This window comes from Leucoraja erinacea, unplaced genomic scaffold, assembly GCF_028641065.1.
Source record: "Leucoraja erinacea ecotype New England unplaced genomic scaffold, Leri_hhj_1 Leri_363S, whole genome shotgun sequence".
NCBI lineage: Eukaryota > Metazoa > Chordata > Chondrichthyes > Rajiformes > Rajidae > Leucoraja > Leucoraja erinaceus.
In genome coordinates, this window is record NW_026576264.1 from 32,681 (window position 1) to 52,500 (window position 19,820).

The 19,820-nt window shown below is 49.1% G+C and overlaps 1 protein-coding gene across 1 annotated transcript; it reads right to left on the reverse strand.

Moving 5' to 3' along the window:
* Window positions 1-1,344: 1,344 nt before the first annotated feature.
* LOC129693599 (zinc finger and BTB domain-containing protein 22-like) lies at window positions 1,345-2,677 on the reverse strand. Its single transcript, XM_055630393.1, has one exon. The coding sequence runs from the start codon at window positions 2,675-2,677 to the stop codon at window positions 1,349-1,351; it is 1,329 nt and encodes a 442-aa protein (XP_055486368.1). The 3' UTR covers window positions 1,345-1,348.
* Between the last annotated feature and the right edge of the window lie 17,143 nt (window positions 2,678-19,820).

Below are 19,820 nucleotides of genomic sequence, written 5' to 3' on the forward strand. Positions count from 1 at the left end.
GATTGAGGGATGTGTGGAATGCCACTACCTCTCTCTCTCTCTCCCAAACCCCTGTCCCACCTCCTCCTTCCCTACCTCATTAGTTGAAGCCTCGGTTGGGGGAGGTTGGCATAACCATATAACAATTACAGCACGGAAACAGGCCATCTCGACCCTTCTAGTCCGTGCCGAACACATAATCTCTCCTAGTCCCATATACCTAAGCTCAGACCATAACCCTCCATTCCCTTCCCGTCCATATAACTCTCCATTTTATTTTTAAATGATAAAAACGAACCTGCCTCAACCACCTTCACTGGAAGCTCATTCCACACAGCTACCACTCTCTGAGTAAAGAAGTTCCACCTCATGTTACCGCTAAACTTCAGTCCCTTAATTCTCATGTCATGTCCCCTTGTTTGAATCTTCCCTACTCTCAGTGGGAAAAGCTTTTCCACGTCAACTCTGTCTATCCCTCTCATCATTTTAAAAAACCTCTATCAAGTCCCCCCTTAACCTTCTGCCCTCCAAAGAATAAAGCCCTAACTTGTTCAACCTTTCTCTGTAACTTAGTTGCTGAAACCCAGGCAACATTCTAGTAAATCTCCTCTGGACTCTCTCTATTTTTTTGACATCCTTCCTATAATTAGGCGACCAAGAAGAGGCATGGCCCTACCTCTTCCCCTCCCCTCCCTCGGCCCCAGCCTACCTCCCTCCCTCCTTACCTGGGGTAAATTTCGCCTACCCAGGAGGAAAATTTCACCTACCCAGGGGGGGTAGATTTGTTGATTGTGGATTGGTACATATTGTTTCTCATTGACCGACTGCGTTTGTGTCCGGTATACGGGTATCTGCTCATCATTAGTTGTTCATAAGTAAGTGAAATAACATTGTTATGTGCTACTAAAGTTGCCGCGGGGCTTAAAGTTGCCAGGGCCAAACGGGACCAAAAAGGTTGGGAACTCCCTGACCTAGATGGAGGGAGAATGGAAACGCCTCTACCCCTCTCTCTGTCTCCCCCTCTCGATTCCACCTCTCTCACTTGACCTAGATCGAGGGAGGTTGGAAACGCCTCTACCCCTCTCTCTGTCTCCCCCTCTCTCGATCCCACCTCCCTCCCTTGACCTAGATGGAGGGAGGATGGAAACGCCTCTACCCCTCTCTCTGTCTCCCCCTCACTCGATTCCACCTCCCTCCCTTGACCTAGATGGAGGGAGGTTGGAAACGCATCTACCCCTCTCTCCTTCCCCCAGTTCCCCGCTCGCTCCATCAATGGAAGCCAGGAATGAGATAGGTTGGACTAGCTCTCCCCAACCTCTCCCTACCTCTACCTGTCCCCCCCCCCCCCCCCGGCCCCCAGCTCGCTCAGTCAGTCGAGGCTTCTGCTGAGGGGGATATCGTGCTGGAGTTTCTCGCAGGCAGCGCGGTGCCTGAGGAAGCTGTCCCGCCACATGAACTTCTTGGCACAGACGTGGCACTGGAAGGGCTTGTGGCCGGTGTGGATCTTCATGTGCTCCACCAGATGGTGCTTCATCTTGAACTTCTTGTTGCACAGGGTGCAGGCGAAGGGGCGCAGGTTGAGGTGCATGTTGACGTGCCGGTCCCGCTGGCTGCGGTGGGTGAAGCTCTTGCCGCAGTGGCAGGCGAAGACCTTGCCTCCGCCGCTGCTGAGGCTGCCGGGCCCCCCTCCCGCCGGGTCCACCGCCCCCGCAGCCCCGTGCCGCAGCTCCTGGAGGCCGCTGCCGCTGCCGACCCCTCCACCAGGCAGGAGGAGGATGGAGGGGGCCGGGGCAAAGCACTGGGGCCCCTCCTCGTAGGGGAAGTCCTCGGTGGAGCCGCAGAAGTCCGCCGGCTCATCCTCGCCTGGCGGTCCGAGGGGGAGGGGAGGGGGCTGGGGCCGGGTCAGGGTGCACACGCCGCTGATGCTGAGCGCGCGGGGATCCGAGGGGCGGCATCCCCCAGCGCTCTTGACAAAATGGTGGTCGTCCTCCTCGCAGGTCAGCACCAGGTCGTCATCTTCCTCCTCCTCCTCCTCTCCCTCCTCCTCCTCCTCCTCCCCCTCCTCCTTCACCAGGACCCAGCCCCCGTGCCGGGGCTGCCGTGCCGACAGCACGCCGCCCCCCGACGCCCCCTGGTTGCTGGTCACCTTCTGCTCCGGGTCGACCTCCCCGTCTTCCAGAAGCTCGTCCTCCAGCATCTCGTCCCCCTGGTCCGGCTTGACGGAGACGGACACGGGGGCCTCGTCGCGGGGACTGAAGTAGTTGCTGCTGCTGGGGGACTGGCTGCTGGGGTTGCGGGGGCCGGGGGCCGGGGGGGGTTCCCGCTCCCGCAGCAGCGCCGTGCACTTGTCCACCACGTGCCACATCTGCAGGCAGCTGCCCACCGTCCGGTAGTTGACGATGTCGGCCGGCGTGACCGCCAGGCGGCCCGCGTAGCACGAGGCCAGGATGTTCTCGAAGGCCCGCGCGTCCATCGCCCCCGGCAGCGACAGGCGGCTGGCGTTGCGGAACAGCACCTGGTCGTGGAAGTAGGGCGAGGATGCGGCGAGCACCGCCCGGTGGGCCTGGAACACCTTGCCCTGCACCTGGATGGAGATGTCGCAGAACTTGCCCTCCAAGCGCTGCTGGTTCAGGCTCTCCAGCAGGCTGCTGCTGAAGTTGGGGAAGTCCACGTATAGCACCTTGCTGCCCGCCTCCATGGCTCCTGGGGAGGAGGAGGGGGGGGGGGGGGGGGAAGAGAGAGAACACAGGGGAGATAATCAACCCTGGGGAACCGAGCAGGGAGATACATCGTACACAAACCCTGCAGGGGCCACCCTAACCCAGTGGTACTCCCCACACTACTCCCACGGTCCAAAGTTTCATGATCCAATGTTGCAGTGGTCAATGTATCCATGGTGCAATGGCTCATTTGGTTCATTGATGCAATGGCCAATGCTCAGTGGCAATGACTCTTGGTTCAATGGTCAATGTTGCAATGGTCAATGGCACTATGGCTCATTTGGATGACTTGGTTCAATAGTCTAATGGTTAGTGCTGTAATGTGCAATGGTGAATGCAATGGTCAATGGTGAAATGGTGAGCAGCGCAATGGTGAATGGTCTATGGTGCAATGGTCTAATGGTGCTATGGTACAATGGTCTGTGCTCTAAAGGTCAATGGTGCAATGGTCTAACGGTGACTGTATCTAATTCTATCACCTCCTCCCGCAGCAAGTTCCAGAGATAAAGCCAGGGGCGGCACGGAGCAGTAACGGGTAGAGTCAGTCGCTGCCTCACAGCGCCAAAGACCCGGGATGTTTTTTGACTCAGGGAGCGGTGGGTGCCTGGAATGCCCTGCCTGGGGTGGTGGTGGAGGCGGATACGATAGCAGGGTTTAGAAAGACACATAGATATGGCCGTATATGAGTCGGGATCAGTTCAGACTATGCTCTCTCGACTCTGGATTTTTTTTACTCCATTTTTTTAAGAAAGGAGGGGGAGGGAAAATAGGGAAATATAGACCAGTTAGCCTTACATCGGAAGTAGATAAGATGCTGGATTTGATTATTAAAGATGTCATAGTAGCACATTTGGAAAGCAGTGACAGGATCGGTCAAAGTCTGCTTGGATTGATGAAGGGGAAATCATGCTTGACTAATCTTTTGGAATTGTTTGAGGATGTAACAAGTAGAATGGATAAGGGAGGGCCAGTGGATGGGGTGTATCTGGACTTTCAAAAAGCCTTTGACAAGGTCCCATAGAAAAGATTAGTGTGCAAAATTAGAGCTCATGGTATTGGGGGTAGGGTATTGACATGGATAAAGAACTGGTTGGAAGACAGGAAGCAAAGGGGTATAGAAGTTGAGTATAGAAGTTGGGATGTAATGTTAAAATTGTACAAGGCATTGGTGAGGCCAATTCTGGAGTATGGTGTACAATTTTGGTCGCCTAATTATAGGAAGGATGTCAACAAAATAGAGAGAGTACAGAGGAGATTTACTAGAATGTTGCCTGGGTTTCAGCAACTAAGTTACAGAGAAAGGTTGAACATAGTTAGGGCTTTATTCTTTGGAGCGCAGAAGGTTAAGGGGGGACTTGATAGAGGTTTTTAAAATGATGAGAGGGATAGACAGAGTTGACGTGGAAAAGCTTTTCCCACTGAGAGTAGGGAAGATTCAAACAAGGGGACATGACATGAGAATTAAGGGACTGAAGTTTAGGGGTAACATGAGGGGGAACTTCTTTACTCAGAGAGTGGTAGCTGTGTGGAATGAGCTTCCAGTGAAGGTGGTGGAGGCAGGTTCGTTTTTATCATTTAAAAATAAATTGGATAGTTATATGGATGGGAAGGGAATGGAGGGTTATGGTCTGAGCGCAGGTATATGGGACTAGGGGAGATTATGTGTTCGGCACGGACTAGAAGGGTCGAGATGGCCTGTTTCCGTGCTGTAATTGTTATATGGTTATATGGTTTATTAAAGAGTAGGAATTAATGGGTCCTTTTCAGAATGGCAGGCAGTGACTAGTGGGGTACCGCAAGGCTCGGTGCTGGGACCCCAGTTGTTTACAATATATATTAATGATTTAGATGAGCAAATTAAATGTTACATCTCTAAGTTTGCGGATGACACAAAGCTGGGTGGTAGTGTAAGTTGTGAGGAAGATGCTATGAGAATGCAGGGTAACTTGGACAGGTTAGATGAGTGGGCAGATGCATGGCAAATGCAGTATAATGTGGATAAATGTGAGGTTATCCACTTTGGTGGCAAGAACAGAAAGGCAGATTATCTGAATGGTGGCAGATAAGGAGAAGGGGAGGTGCAACGAGACCTGGGTGTGCTTGTACATCAGTCACTGAAAGTAAGCATGCAGGTACAGCAGGCAGTGAAGAAAGCTAATGTCATGTTGGCCTTCATTGCGAGAGGATTTGAGTTTAGGAGCAAGGAGGTCCTACTGCAGTTGTACAGGGGCCCTGGTGAGACCTCACCAGGAGTATTGTGTGCAATTTTGGTCTCCTAATTTGAGGAAGGTCATTATTGAGGGTGTAGCATAGGTTCACCAGGGTAATTCCCAGGATGGCGGGACTGACGTATGATGAAAGAATGAGTCGACTTGTATTTGCTTGAATTTAGAAGGATGAGAGGAGATCTTATAGAAACATTTAAAATTCTTACACAGATGCAGGAAAATTGTTCCCGATGTTGGGGGAGTACAGAACCAGGGGTCACAGTTTAAGAATAAGGGGTTGGCCATTTCGGATTGAGATGAGGTAAAACTTTTTCACCCAGAGAGTTGTGAATCTGTGGAATTCTCTGCTACAGAAGGCAGTGAAGACCAATTCACTGGATGTTTTCAAGAGAGAGTTACATTTAGCTCTTAGGGCTAACGGAATCAAGGGATATGGGGAAAAAGCTGGAACGTGGATTTTGGATGATCAGCCATGATCATATTGAATGTAATCGGATACAGTCAGACTAGTCAGAGATGTCGCCTGTCCCGCTGAGTTACTCCAGCATTTGTGTCTACGGTTTAAATCAGCATCTGCAGTGCCTTCGTACACATTGTCCAAATTGAACATGGTTATCAAGAATTACAACAAGATCTTGATCCGATCTTTCACATGTAAAATTAACAAAAATAGATATACACGCATTAATACACATGGACCCGTACACATACACACAGACCCATACATACTCAGACCCATACATGGTCCCTGTGTACACACATATGCACACAGGCATGCCATACACACGCATACCCTACGCACCTACTACACACACATGCAAACCCAACACACAGAACTAATGCACACACAGATCCATACACACACGTACCGAGTCATACACACGGCAACCCTACACACACCGTATGCACCTGCAGACCCATACACGCGCGTACGTACACATACCTACACAGACTGTCCAATGCACACATGCACACACATACACAGACTAGTACACACATACACAGACCCATGCACATATGTACACACAGACATACACACACAGGTTATAGACCCATGCACACACATACACACTAATTCACACATGTACACACATACACAGACATACACACATGTACAGACCCATGCAAATAGTCTTACACACATAGACCATAACACACATACAGACCCATGCACACATATGTACAAACGTACAGACCTATACACGCAGGTACAGACCTATATACAAGCTCACACGCCTTCACACACCTACAGACCCATGCACACATGTACAGACATACACAGACCCATGCACACATGTACAGACATACATAGACCCATGCACACATGTACAGACATACATAGACCCATGCACACATGTACAGACATACACAGACCCATGCACACATGTGCACGTGTACACACATACAGACCCATGCACACACATATAGACCCTTGCACACATGTGCACACACACAGACCCATGCACATATGTGCGCATGTGTACACACATACACAGACCAATGCACACATGTGCACACATGTACACACATACACAGACCCATACACACTTACACAGACTAGTACACAAATACACAGACCCATGCACACAGGTACAGATCCTTACACACATGTACATACATACCCATTACACACATATGTACATACATACCTATTACACACAGGTACAGACCTACATACGAGCACACCCACCTTCATACACAGACCCATAACACAAGTGTACACAGACCCACAACACACATGTACACAGACCCATAACACACATGTACACAGACCCATAACACACATGTACAGACCCATAACACACATGTACAGACCCATAACACACATGTATACAGACCCATAACACTCATGTACACAGACGCATAATACATGTACACAGACCTATAACACATGTACACTGACCCATAACACACACGTATAGACCCATAACACACATGTATAGACGCATAACACACATGTACACAGACCCATAAAACACACATGTACACAGACCAATAACACACACATATACAGACCCATAACACACATGTACACAGACCTATAACACACACGTACAGACCTATAACGCACATGTAGACAGACCCATAACACACATGTACACAGACCCATAACACTCATGCACACACCCATAACACACATGCACACAGACCCATAACACTCATGTACACAGACCCATAACACACATGTACACAGACCCATAACACACATACACAGACCCGTAACACTCATGTACACAGACCCATAATACACATGCATACAGACCCATAACACTCATGTGCACAGGCCCATAACAAACATGTACACAGACCCATAACACACATGTAGACAGAGCATAACACTCACACATGTACACAGACCCATAACACTCATGTACACAGATCCATAACACACATGTACACAGACCCATAACACACATGTACACAGACCCATAACCCACACGTACACAGACCCACAACACATATGTATAGACCCATAACACTCATGTACACAGACCCACAACACATATGTATAGATCCATAACACTCATGTACACAGACCCATAACACTCACACATGTACACAGACCATAACACACATGCACACAGACCCATAACACTCATGTACACAGACCCATAAAACACATGTACACAGACCCATAACACTCATGTACACAGACCCATAACACTCATGTACACAGACCCATAACACACATGTACACAGACCCATAACACACATGTACACAGACCCATAACACTCATGTACACAGACCCATAACACTCATGTACACAGACCCATAACACTCATGTGCACAGACCCATAACACACACAGACCCACAACACACATGTAGACAGAGCATAACACAGACACACATGTACACAGACCCACAACACATATGTATAGACCCATAACACACATGTACACAGACCCATAACACTCATGTACACAGACCCATAACACACATGTACACAGACCCATAACACACATACACAGACCCATAACACTCATGTACACAGACCCGTAACACTCATGTACACAGACCCATAACACTCATGTGCACAGACCCATCACCCACACAGACCCACAACACACATGTAGACAGCGCATACCACAGACACACATGTACACAGACCCACAACACATATGTATAGACCCATAACACACATGTACACAGACCCATAACACTCATGTACACAGACCCATAACACACATGTACACAGACCCATAACACACATACACAGACCCATAACACTCATGTACACAGACCCGTAACACTCATGTACACAGACCCATAATACACATGCACACAGACCCATAACACACATACACACAGACCCACAACACACATGTACACAGACATGTACACAGACCCATAACACACATGTACACAGACCCACAACACACATGTACACAGACCCATAACACACATGTACACAGACCCACAACACACATGTATACAGACCCACAACACACACGTACACAGACCCACAACACACACGTACACAGACCCACAACACACATGTATAGACCCATAACACTCATGTACACAGACCCATAACACATATGTACACAGACCCACAACACACACGTACACAGACCCACAACACACATGTACACAGACCCACAACACACATGTACACAGACCCACAACACACACGTACACAGACCCACAACACACACGTACACAGACCCACAACACACATGTATAGACCCATAACACTCATGTACACAGACCCATAACACACATGTACACAGACCCACAACACACACGTACACAGACCCACAACACACACGTACACAGACCCACAACACACACGTACACAGACCCACAACACACATGTATAGACCCGTAACACTCATGTACACAGACCCATAACACTCATGTACACAGACCCATAACACACATGTACACAGACCCGTAACACTCATGTACACAGACCCATAACACACATGTACACAGACCCATAACACACATGTACACAGACCCATAACACATCATGTACACAGACCCATAACACTCATGTACACAGACCCATAACACTCATGTACACAGACACACGTGTACACAGACCCATAACACTCACACATGTACACAGACCCATAACACACATGTACACAGACCCATAACACACATGTACACAGACCCATAACACTCATGTACACAGACCCATAACACACATGTACACAGACCCATAACACACATGTACACAGACCCATAACACACATGTACACAGACCCATAACACACATGTACACAGACCCACAACACTCATGTACACAGACCCATAACACACATGTACACAGACCCACAACACAGACACACATTGTACACAGACCATAACACACATGTACACAGACCCACAACACACATGTACACAGACCCATAACTCTCATGTACACAGACCCACAACACACATGTATACAGACCCACAACACACACGTACACAGACCCACAACACACACGTACACAGACCCACAACACACATGTATAGACCCATAACACTCATGTACACAGACCCATAACACATATGTACACAGACCCACAACACACACGTACACAGACCCACAACACACACGTACACAGACCCACAACACACATGTATAGACCCGTAACACTCATGTACACAGACCCATAACACACATGTACACAGACCCATAACACACATGTACACAGACCCATAACACTCATGTACACAGACCCATAACACACATGTACACACACCCATAACACTCATGTACACAGACCCGTAACACTCATGTACACAGACCCATAATACACATGCATACAGACCCATAACACACATGTACACAGACCCATAACACTCATGTACACAGACCCATAACACACATGTACACAGACCCATAACACACATGTACACAGACCCACAACACAGACACACATTGTACACAGACCCACAACACTCATGTCCACAGACACATAACACACATGTACATAGACCCATAACACTCATGTACACAGACCCATAACACTCATGTACACAGACCCATAACACACATGTATAGACCCACAACACATATGTATAGATCCATAACACTCATGTACACAGACCCATAACACACATATGTACAGACCCATAACACTCATGTACACAGACCCATAACACACACGTACACAGACACACATGTGCACAGACACACAACACAGAAACATAACACACATGTACACCGACACACATTGTACACAGACCATAACACACATGTACACAGACACACATGTGCACAGACCCACAACACAGAAACATAACACACATGTACACAGACACACATTGTACACAGACCATAACACACATGTACACAGACACACATTGTACACAGACCCACAACACAGAAACATAACACACATGTACACAGACACACATTGTACAGAGACCATAACACATTGTACACAGACCATAACACACATTGTACACAGACCATAACACACATGTACACAGACACACATGTGCACAGACCCACAACACAGAAACATAACACACATGTACACAGACACACATTGTACACAGACCATAACACACATGTGCACAGACCCACAACACAGACACACATGTACACAGACCCATAACACACATGTACACAGACCATAACACACATGTACACAGACCCATAACACACATGTACACAGACCCACATGTGCACAGACCCATAACACACATGTGCACAGACCCATAACACACATGTACACAGACCCACATGTGCACAGACCCATAACACTCATGTACACAGACCCATAACACTCATGTACACAGACACACATTGTACACAGACCATAACACACAGGTACACACCTACACACATACACACACCGGCTGTATTGACCCGGGGAGCGGGAGCCCGGTCCGTGCAGCACCAGCAGCACCAGCAGCACCAGCAGCAGCAGCAGCAGCGGCGCCGGCCCGGGGCCTGCCGCTGGAGTCTGTGGGCCGCGGGGTGGAGGGGTGAGGGTGGAGGGTGGAGGGTGGGGGTTACTCACGGGCCGGGCCGGGCGGCGGCGGCTCCAGGCGGGGGTGAGGGTGAAGGCGGGCGGACCGGCGGGCGGGGGGCAGCGCCACCAGCGGCACCGAGCGGCAGCGCAGCCGCCCCGGGGGGGAGGGGCCTGGATATCGGGGGGAGCGGCTCATTGGCAGCGGGCGGGGTGAATGGGATGGGGGCGGGGGTCTATGAGGGGGTGTGGCTCCAGGGGTTGGGTCTGTGAGGGGGTGTTGCTCCAGGGGGCGGGGCTACTCGCATGGGGCGGGGTCTATGAGGGGGTGTGGCTCCAAGGGGGCGGAGTCTACGAGGGGGCGTGGCTCCAGTGGAGGGGGCGGGGCCACTCACATGGGGCGGGGTCTATGAGGGGGTGTGGCTCCAGGGGCGGGGCCATTCGCATGGGGCGGGGTCTATGAGGGGGGTGGCTCCAGTGAAGGGGGCGGGGCCACTCGCATGGGGCGGGGTATATGAGGGGTGTGGCTCCAAGGGGGCGGGGCCATCAGGATGGGGCGGGGTCTATAATAATAATAATAATAATATTTATTTATATAGCACTTTTAAACAAAATCACTTTGAACCAAAGTGAGGTTCACAAAGTCAAGAGTCAAGAGTCAATTTATTTGTCATTTGGACCCCTTGAGGTCCAAACGAAATGCCGTTTCTGCAGCCATACATTACACACAAATAGACCCCAGACACAACATAATTTACATAAACATCCATCACATCGCTGTGATGGAAGGCCAAAAAAACTTATCTCTCCACTGCACTCTCCCCCCCCCCCGATGTCAGAGTCACAAAGTCAAAGCCCCCGGCTGGCGATGGCGATTGTCCCGCGGCCATTCCAAGCCGCGCGGGGCGGTGATGTCAGGCCCCGCTCCAGGAGCTCTTCGACCCCGCAACTCGGGCGGGAGAAGTCGCCGTTGCAGGAGCCCTGAAAAGCGGTCTCCCTCCAGGGACCCGCGGGCTCCCGGTGCCGCCGTCCGCCAGACCCGCAGTTGCAGCCTCCGCATCAGCAGCAGCAGCAGCAGCGGCAGCGGCAGCGCTCCTCCACCGCTCCACCCGCTCCGGTCTCGGCCAGCTCCGCGACGGTGAGGTGAGTCGTCGGCACCAGAGTCCCGGCTTCTTCTGTTGGAGGCCGCTCCTCGTTGCAGCCCCAACGACAACTGAGACCCGACGAGAAAAGGTCGGGTCTCCAGTGCAGGGAGAGATTCAAAAGTTTCCCCCCCCTCCCACCCCACCCCCCCACACACACACACCCCAACATAAAATAACAAAAACTACATAGAAACATAGACAAAAAATAATAAAAACGCGGACAGGCTGCAGAGGCCGCTGCTGACGAGAGTCGCGCCGCCTACCGGATTGAACCAAAACCTATGGGGTGTGGCTCCAAGAAGGGGCGGGGCTATGGGGCAGCAGGTTTTAAAACGGGTGGGTGTGGCTACACGGGAGTGGCGGGTCCAGGGGCTGGGTCTGGGAGAAGGCGGGGCCACTGGGGAGCGTAGTAGTCTGTGAGGGGGTGTGGCTTCAGTGGAGGGGTGGGGCTACAGGAGCTGGGGCGGGGCCATGGGCACAGGGGCGGGGTCTGGGAGGAGGCGCTGTCATTAGTGGGCGGGGTCCATGAGGGGGTGTGGCTCCAGTGAATGGGGCGGGGCCATGGGAGGGGTTTCGAGAGGCGTGGCTATGATGAGTGGGAAGGGCCTGTGGATGGGGAGGGGGCGAGAGGAGGAGGCGGGAGGAGAGGAGGAGAAGGGGGTAGGGGGATGGGGCGAGAGGAGGAGAGTCCGTGCCGAACAATTTTTTTCCCCTTAGTCCCACCTGCCTGCACTCATACCATAACCCTCCATTCCCTTCTCATCCATATGCCTATCCAATTTATTTTTAAATGATACCAATGAACCTGCCTCCACCACTTCCACTGGAAGCTCATTCCACACCACTACCACTCTCTGAGTAAAGAAGTTCCCCCTCATATTACGCCTAAACTTCTGTCCCTTAATTCTGAAGTCATGTCCTCTTGTTTGAATCTTCCCTATTCTCAAAGGGAAAAGCTTGTCCACATCAACTCTGTCTATCCCTCTCATCATTTTAAAGACCTCTATCAAGTCCCCCCTTAACCTTCTGCGCTCCAGAGAATAAAGACCTAACTTATTCAACCTATCTCTGTAACTTAGTTGTTGAAACCCAGGCAACATTCTAGTAAATCTCCTCTGTACTCTCTCTATTTTGTTGACATCCTTCCTATAATTGGGCGACCAAAATTGTACACCATACTCCAGAATTGGCCTCACCAATGCTTGTACAATTTTTAACATTACATCCCAGCTTCTACACTCAATGCTCTGATTTATAAAGGCTAGCATACCAAAAGCTTTCTTTACCACCCTATCTATATGAGATTCCACCTTCACCTTCAGGGACAGTTTCTTCCCAGCTGTTATCAGGCAACTGAACCATCCTACAGGCAACTGAACCAGAGAGCAGTCCTGAACTACTATCTACCTCATTGGTGACCCTCGGACTATCCTTGACCAGACTTTGCTGGCTTTACCTTGCAGTAAACGTTATTCCCTTATCATGTATCTGTACACTGTGCATGGCTCGACTGTAATCGTGTATTGTCTTTCCGCTGACTGGTTAGCATGCAACAAAAGCTTTTCACTGTACCTCGGCACACGTGACAATAAACTAAACTAAACTAAACATCTCGTTTCAGGATAAGCTTGAAAAGTCACTGAGTTTCCTGCAGCAGCAGATGGATGAGGTCTTCAAGAGTCAGAGTGAAGAGGAGACAAACATGCTTAAACTCAAGGCAAGTTTTTGTAAAGACGCTTCCTTGAGCATTAATAAGGTCATAAGGAATAGGATTAGAATTAGGCCTTTTGGCCCATCAAGTCTACTCCGCCATTCAATCATGGCTGATCTATCTCTCCCCCCTAACCCCATTCTCCTGCCTTCTCCCCATAACCCTTGACACCCGTACTAATCAAGAATCTATCTATCTCTGCCTATCTCTGCCTAAGAATTTAAAATTCTTAAGGGGTTGGACAGGCTAGATGCAGGAAGATTGTTCCCGATGTTGGGGAAGTCCAGGACAAGGGGTCACAGCTTAAGGATAAGAGGGAAATCCTTTAAAACCGAGATGAGGAGAACTTTTTTTCACACAGAGAGTGGTGAATCTCTGGAACTCTCTGCCACAGAGGGTAGTTGAGGCCAGTTCATTGGCTATATTTAAGAGGGAGTTAGATGTGGCCCTTGTGGCCAAGGGGATCAGAGGGTATGGAGAGAAGGCAGGTACGGGATACTGAGTTGGATGATCAGCCATGATCATATTAAATGGCCGTGCAGGCTCGAAGGGCCGAATGGCCTACTCCTGCACCTAATTTCTATGTTTCTATGTTTCTGCCTTAAAAATATCCACTAACTTGGCCTCCACAACCTTCTGTGGCAATGAATTCCACAGATTCACCACCCATTGAGTGATTAAATTTCTCCTTATCTCCTTCCGAAAATATCGTCCTTTTATTCTGAGACTTTGACTGGTCCTGGACTCTCCCACTAGTGGAAACATCCTCTCCACATCCACCCTATCCAAGCCTTTCATTATTCTGTAAGTTTCAATGAGGTCCCCCCTCATTCTTCTAAACCAGCGAGTACCAGGCCCAGTGCCGACAAACGCTCATCATAGGTTAACCCACTCATTCCTGGGATCGTTCTTGTAAAACCTCCTCTGGACCCTCTCCAGAGCCAGCACATCCTTCCTCAGATATGGGGCCCAAAATTGCTCACAATATTCCAAATGTGGCCTGACCAGCGCCTTATAGAGCCTCAGCATTACATCCCTGTTTGTGTATGTAAGCCCTCTTGAAATAAATGGTAGTATTGAGTTTGCCTTCTTTACCACCGATTCGACTTGCAGGTTAACATTTTGGGAATCCTGCACCAGCGCTCCCAAGTCCCTTTGCACCTCTGGATTCTCACCCCATTTAGCAAATAGTCCACGCCTTTATTCCTGCTATCAAAATGCATGACTTCACACTTTGCCACACTATAACCATATAAATAACCATATAACAATTACAGCACGGAAACAGGCCATCTCGGCCCTACAAGTCCGTGCCGAACAAATTTTTTTTCCCTTAGTCCCACCTGCCTGCACTCATACCATAACCCTCCATTCCCTTCTCATCCATATGCCTATCCAATTTATTTTTAAATGATACCAATGAACCTGCCTCCACCACTTCCACTGGAAGCTCATTCCACACCGCTACCACTCTCTGAGTAAAGAAGTTCCCCCTCATATTACCCCTAAACTTCTGTCCCTTAATTCTGAAGTCATGTCCTCTTGTTTGAATCTTCCCTATTCTCAAAGGGAAAAGCTTGTCCACATCAACTCTGTCTATCCCTCTCATCATTTTAAAGACCTCTATCAAGTCCCCCCTTAACCTTCTGCGCTCCACAGAATAAAGACCTAACTTATTCAACTATAATCTATATAATACACTGGATGGAAACTCATTGTGTGTAATGGGTGATTCTCGAGTTTAATATCCTGACAGCAGCACACACTTCGAGTGCACCTCCCTCCATGTTACGGGGTAATAAATCTTGTCCATATTCCCACCACTGGCCACATCTTCCCATCTCCACCCCTTTCCGCTTTCCACAGAGACCGTTCCCTCCGTCACTCCCTGGTCAATTCGTCCCTTTCCACCCAAACCACCCCCTCCCCAGGTACTTTCCCCTGCAACCACAGGAGATGCAACACCTGTCCCTTTACCTCCCCCCTCCACTCCATCCAAAGCCCCGACAGTCTTCCCAGGTGAGGCAGAGGTTCACTTGCACCTCCTCCAACCTCATCTACTGTATCCGCTGTTCCAGGTGTCAACGTCTCTACATCGGCGAGACCAAGCGCAGGCTCGGCGATCGTTTCGCTGAACACCTCCGCTCAGTCCGCCTAAACCTACCAGATCTCACTGTGGCTCAGCACTTCAACTCCCCCTCCCATTCCCACACTGACCTTTCTGTCCTGGGCCTCCTCCACTGTCAGAGTGAGGCCCAGCGCTAATTGGAGGAACAGCGCCTCATATTTCGCTTGGGCGGCTTACACCCCAGCGGTATGAACATTGACTTCTCCAACTTCAAGTAACCCTTGCTTTCCCTCTCTCTCCATCCCCTCCCCATTCACAGTTCTCCCACTAGTCTCACTGTCTCTGACTACATTCTATCTCTGTCCCGCCCCCTCCCCTGACATCAGTCTGAAGAAGGGTCTCGACCCGAAACGTCACCCATTCCTTCTCTCCAGAGATGCTGCCTGTCCCGCTGAGTTACTCCAGCATTTTGTGTCAATCTTCGTTTTAAACCAGCATCTGCAGTTCTTTCCTACACACTCCCTCAGAGAGCATTTGGAATTTAACTGAAGGCAGATACAAAAGGCTGGGGTAACTCATTGGGACAGGCAGCATTTCTGGAGAGAAGGAATGGGTGGCGTTTCAGGGCAAGACCCTTCTATCGGTAGTGAAGAAAGCATATAACCATATAACATATAACCATATAACAATTACAGCACGGAAACAGGCCATCTCGACCCTTCTAGTCCGTGCCGAACACATAATCTCCCCTAGTCCCATATACCTGCGCTCAGACCATAACCCTCCATTCCCTTCCCATCCATATAACTATCCAATTTATTTTTAAATGATAAAAACGAACCTGCCTCCACCACCTTCACTGGATGCTCATTCCACACAGCTACCACTCTCTGAGTAAAGAAGTTCCCCCTCATGTTACCCCTAAACTTCAGTCCCTTAATTCTCATGTCATGTCCCCTTGTTTGAATCTTCCCTACTCTCAGTGGGAAAAGCTTTTCCACGTCAACTCTGTCTATCCCTCTCATCATTTTAAAAACCTCTATCAAGTCCCCCCTTAACCTTCTGCGCTCCAAAGAATAAAGCCCTAACTTGTTCAACCTTTCTCTGTAACTTAGTTACTGAAACCCAGGCAACATTCTAGTAAATCTCCTCTGTACTCTCTCTATTTTGTTGACATCCTTCCTATAATTAGGCGACCAAAATTGTACACCATACTCCAGAATTGGCCTCACCAATGCCTTGTACAATTTTAACATTACATCCCAACTTCTATACTCTAAAGCAAACACAACAATAGTATTTATTTCAAGAGGGCTTGTATACAAAAACAGGGATGTAACGCTGAGGCTCTATAAGGTGCTGGTCAGTCCACATTTGGAATATTGTGGGCAATATTGGGACCCATATCTGAGGAAGGATGTGCTGGCTCTGGAGAGGGTCCAGAGGAGGTTTACAAGAATGATCCCAGGAATGAGTGGGTTAAACTATGATGAGCGTTTGACAACACCGGGCCTGTACTCGCTGGAGTTTAGAAGGATGAGGGGGTACATCATTGAAACGTACAGAATGGTGAAAGGCCTGGATAGAGTGGATGTGGAGAGGATGTTTCCACTAGTGGGAGAGTCTAGGACTAGAGGTCACAGCCTCAGAATTAAAGGACGTTCTTTCAGGAAGGAGATGAGGAGGAATTTCTTTAGTCGGAGGGTGGTGAATCTGTGGAATTCTTTGCCATTCTATGGCTGAGGAGGCCAAGTCAGTGGATATATTTAAGGCAGAGATAGATAGATTCTTGATTAGTGCGGGTGTCAGGGGTTATGGGGAGAAGGCAGGAGAATGGGGTTAGGAGGGAGAGATAGATCAGCCGTGGTTGAATGGCGGAGTAGACTTGATGGGGCAGAAATGGCCTAATTCCACTCCTGTCACTTGTGACCTTGTGATCTTCTTCAGACCCGACACGTCAACTATTCTTTCTCTATAGAGATGCTGCCGGCCCCGCTGAGTTACTCCAGCATTTTGTGCCTGTTTAGGGTTTGAATGTTCAAAGCAGATCTGTGTCACATTAGTCTTTCTGCTCCTCCTTGATGAATCACACCCGATCTCCATCTCCGACTATTGGTTTTGTTCCCCTCGATGCCAATCTCACTCTCCCTTAAACATATCTTGCTAATTGATCTCAACTGCACCATGCCATGGGTAGCTCCATATCCTGGGGGTGTAAACCTTCCCCACCATTCAATGGGTATTTTTAAGGCAGAGATAGATAGATTCTTGATTAGTACGGGTGTCAGGGGTTATGGGGAGAAGGCAGGAGAATGGGGTTGGGAGGGAGAGATAGATCAGCCATGATTGAATGGCGGGGACGACTTGATGGGTATCTGCACTGTGTGTATCTGCACTGTGTGTATCTGCACTGTGCGTGTATTTGCACTGTGTGTGTATCTGCACTGTGTGTGTATCTGCACTGTGTGTATCTGCACTTTGTCTGTATCTGCACTGTGTGTACCTGTACTGTGTGTGTGTGCACTGTGTGTGTATCCACACTGTGTGTATCTGCACTGTATGTATCTACAGTGTGTGTATCTGCACTGTGTGCATTTGCACTGTTTATGTCTGCACTGTGTGTGTATCTGCATTGTGTATCTGCACTGTGTGTGTATCCACACTGTGTATCTGCACTGTGTGTATCTACAGTGTGTGTATCTGCACTGTGTGCATTTGCACTGTTTATGTCTGCACTGTGTGTGTATCTGCACTGTGTGTATCTGCATTGTGTGTGTCTGCACTGTGTGTATCTGCACTGTGTGTATCTGCACTGTGTGTATCTGCACTGTGTGTGTATCTGCACTGTGTATGTGCACTGTGTGTCTCTGCACTGTGTGTATCTGCACTGTGTGTTTCTGCACTGCGTATGTCTGCACTGTGTGTGTATCCGTACTGTGTGTATCTGCACTGTGTGTATCTACTGTGTGTATCCGCACTGTGTGTATCTGCACTGTGTGTATCTTCATTGTGTGTATCTGCACTGTGTGTGTGCACTGTGTGTATCTGCACTGTGCGTGTATCCGCACTGTGTATCTGCACTGTGTGTATCTGCATTGTGTGTGTATCTGCACTGTGTGTCTGCACTGTGTGTCTCTGCACTGTGCATGTATTTGCACTGTGTGTATATCTGCATTGTGTGTGTCTGCACTGTGTGTCTCTGCACTGTGCATGTATTTGCACTGTGTGTATATCTGCATTGTGTGTGTCTGCACTGTGTGTATCTGCACTGTGCGTGTATCCGCACTGTGTGTATCTTCACTGTGTGTATCTACACTGTGTGTATCTGCACTGTATGTGTCTACACTGTGTGTATCTGCACTGTGTGTATCTACACTGTGTGTATCTGCACTGTATGTGTCTACACTGTGTGTATCTGCACTGTGTGTATCTGCACTGTGTGTATCTGCACTGTGTGTACTTGTACTGTGTGTGTGTGCACTGTGTGTGTATCCACACTGTGTGTATCTGCACTGTGTGTATCTACAGTGTGTGTATTTGCACTGTGTGTATTTGCACTGTTTATGTCTGCACTGTGTGTGTATCTGCATTGTGTATCTGCACTGTGTGTTTCTGCACTGTGTGTATCTGCACTGTGTGTGTATCTGCACTGTGTATGTGCACTGTGTGTCTCTGCACTGTGTGTATCTGCACTGTGTGTATCTGCACTGTGTGTGTATCTGCACTGTGTGTATCTGCACTGTGTGTATCTGCACTGTGTGTGTATCCGCACTGTGTGTATCTGCACTGTGTGTATCTACTGTGTGTGTATCCGCTCTGTGTGTATCTGCACTGTGCGTATCTTCATTGTTTGTATCTGCACTGTGTGTGTGTGCACTGTGTGTGTATCTGCACTGTGTGTATCTGCATTGTGTGTGTATCTGCACTGTGTGTGTGCACTGTGTGTATCTGCACTGTGCATGTATCCACACTGTGTATCTTCACTGTGTGTATCTACACTGTGTGTATCTGCACTGTATGTGTCTACACTGTGTGTATCTGCACTGTGTGTA

Coding starts and splice junctions, on each gene's coding strand:
- LOC129693599 (XM_055630393.1), bottom strand. CDS start 2,677: ATGGAGGCGGGCAGCAAGGTGCTATACGTGGACTTCCCCAACTTCAGC.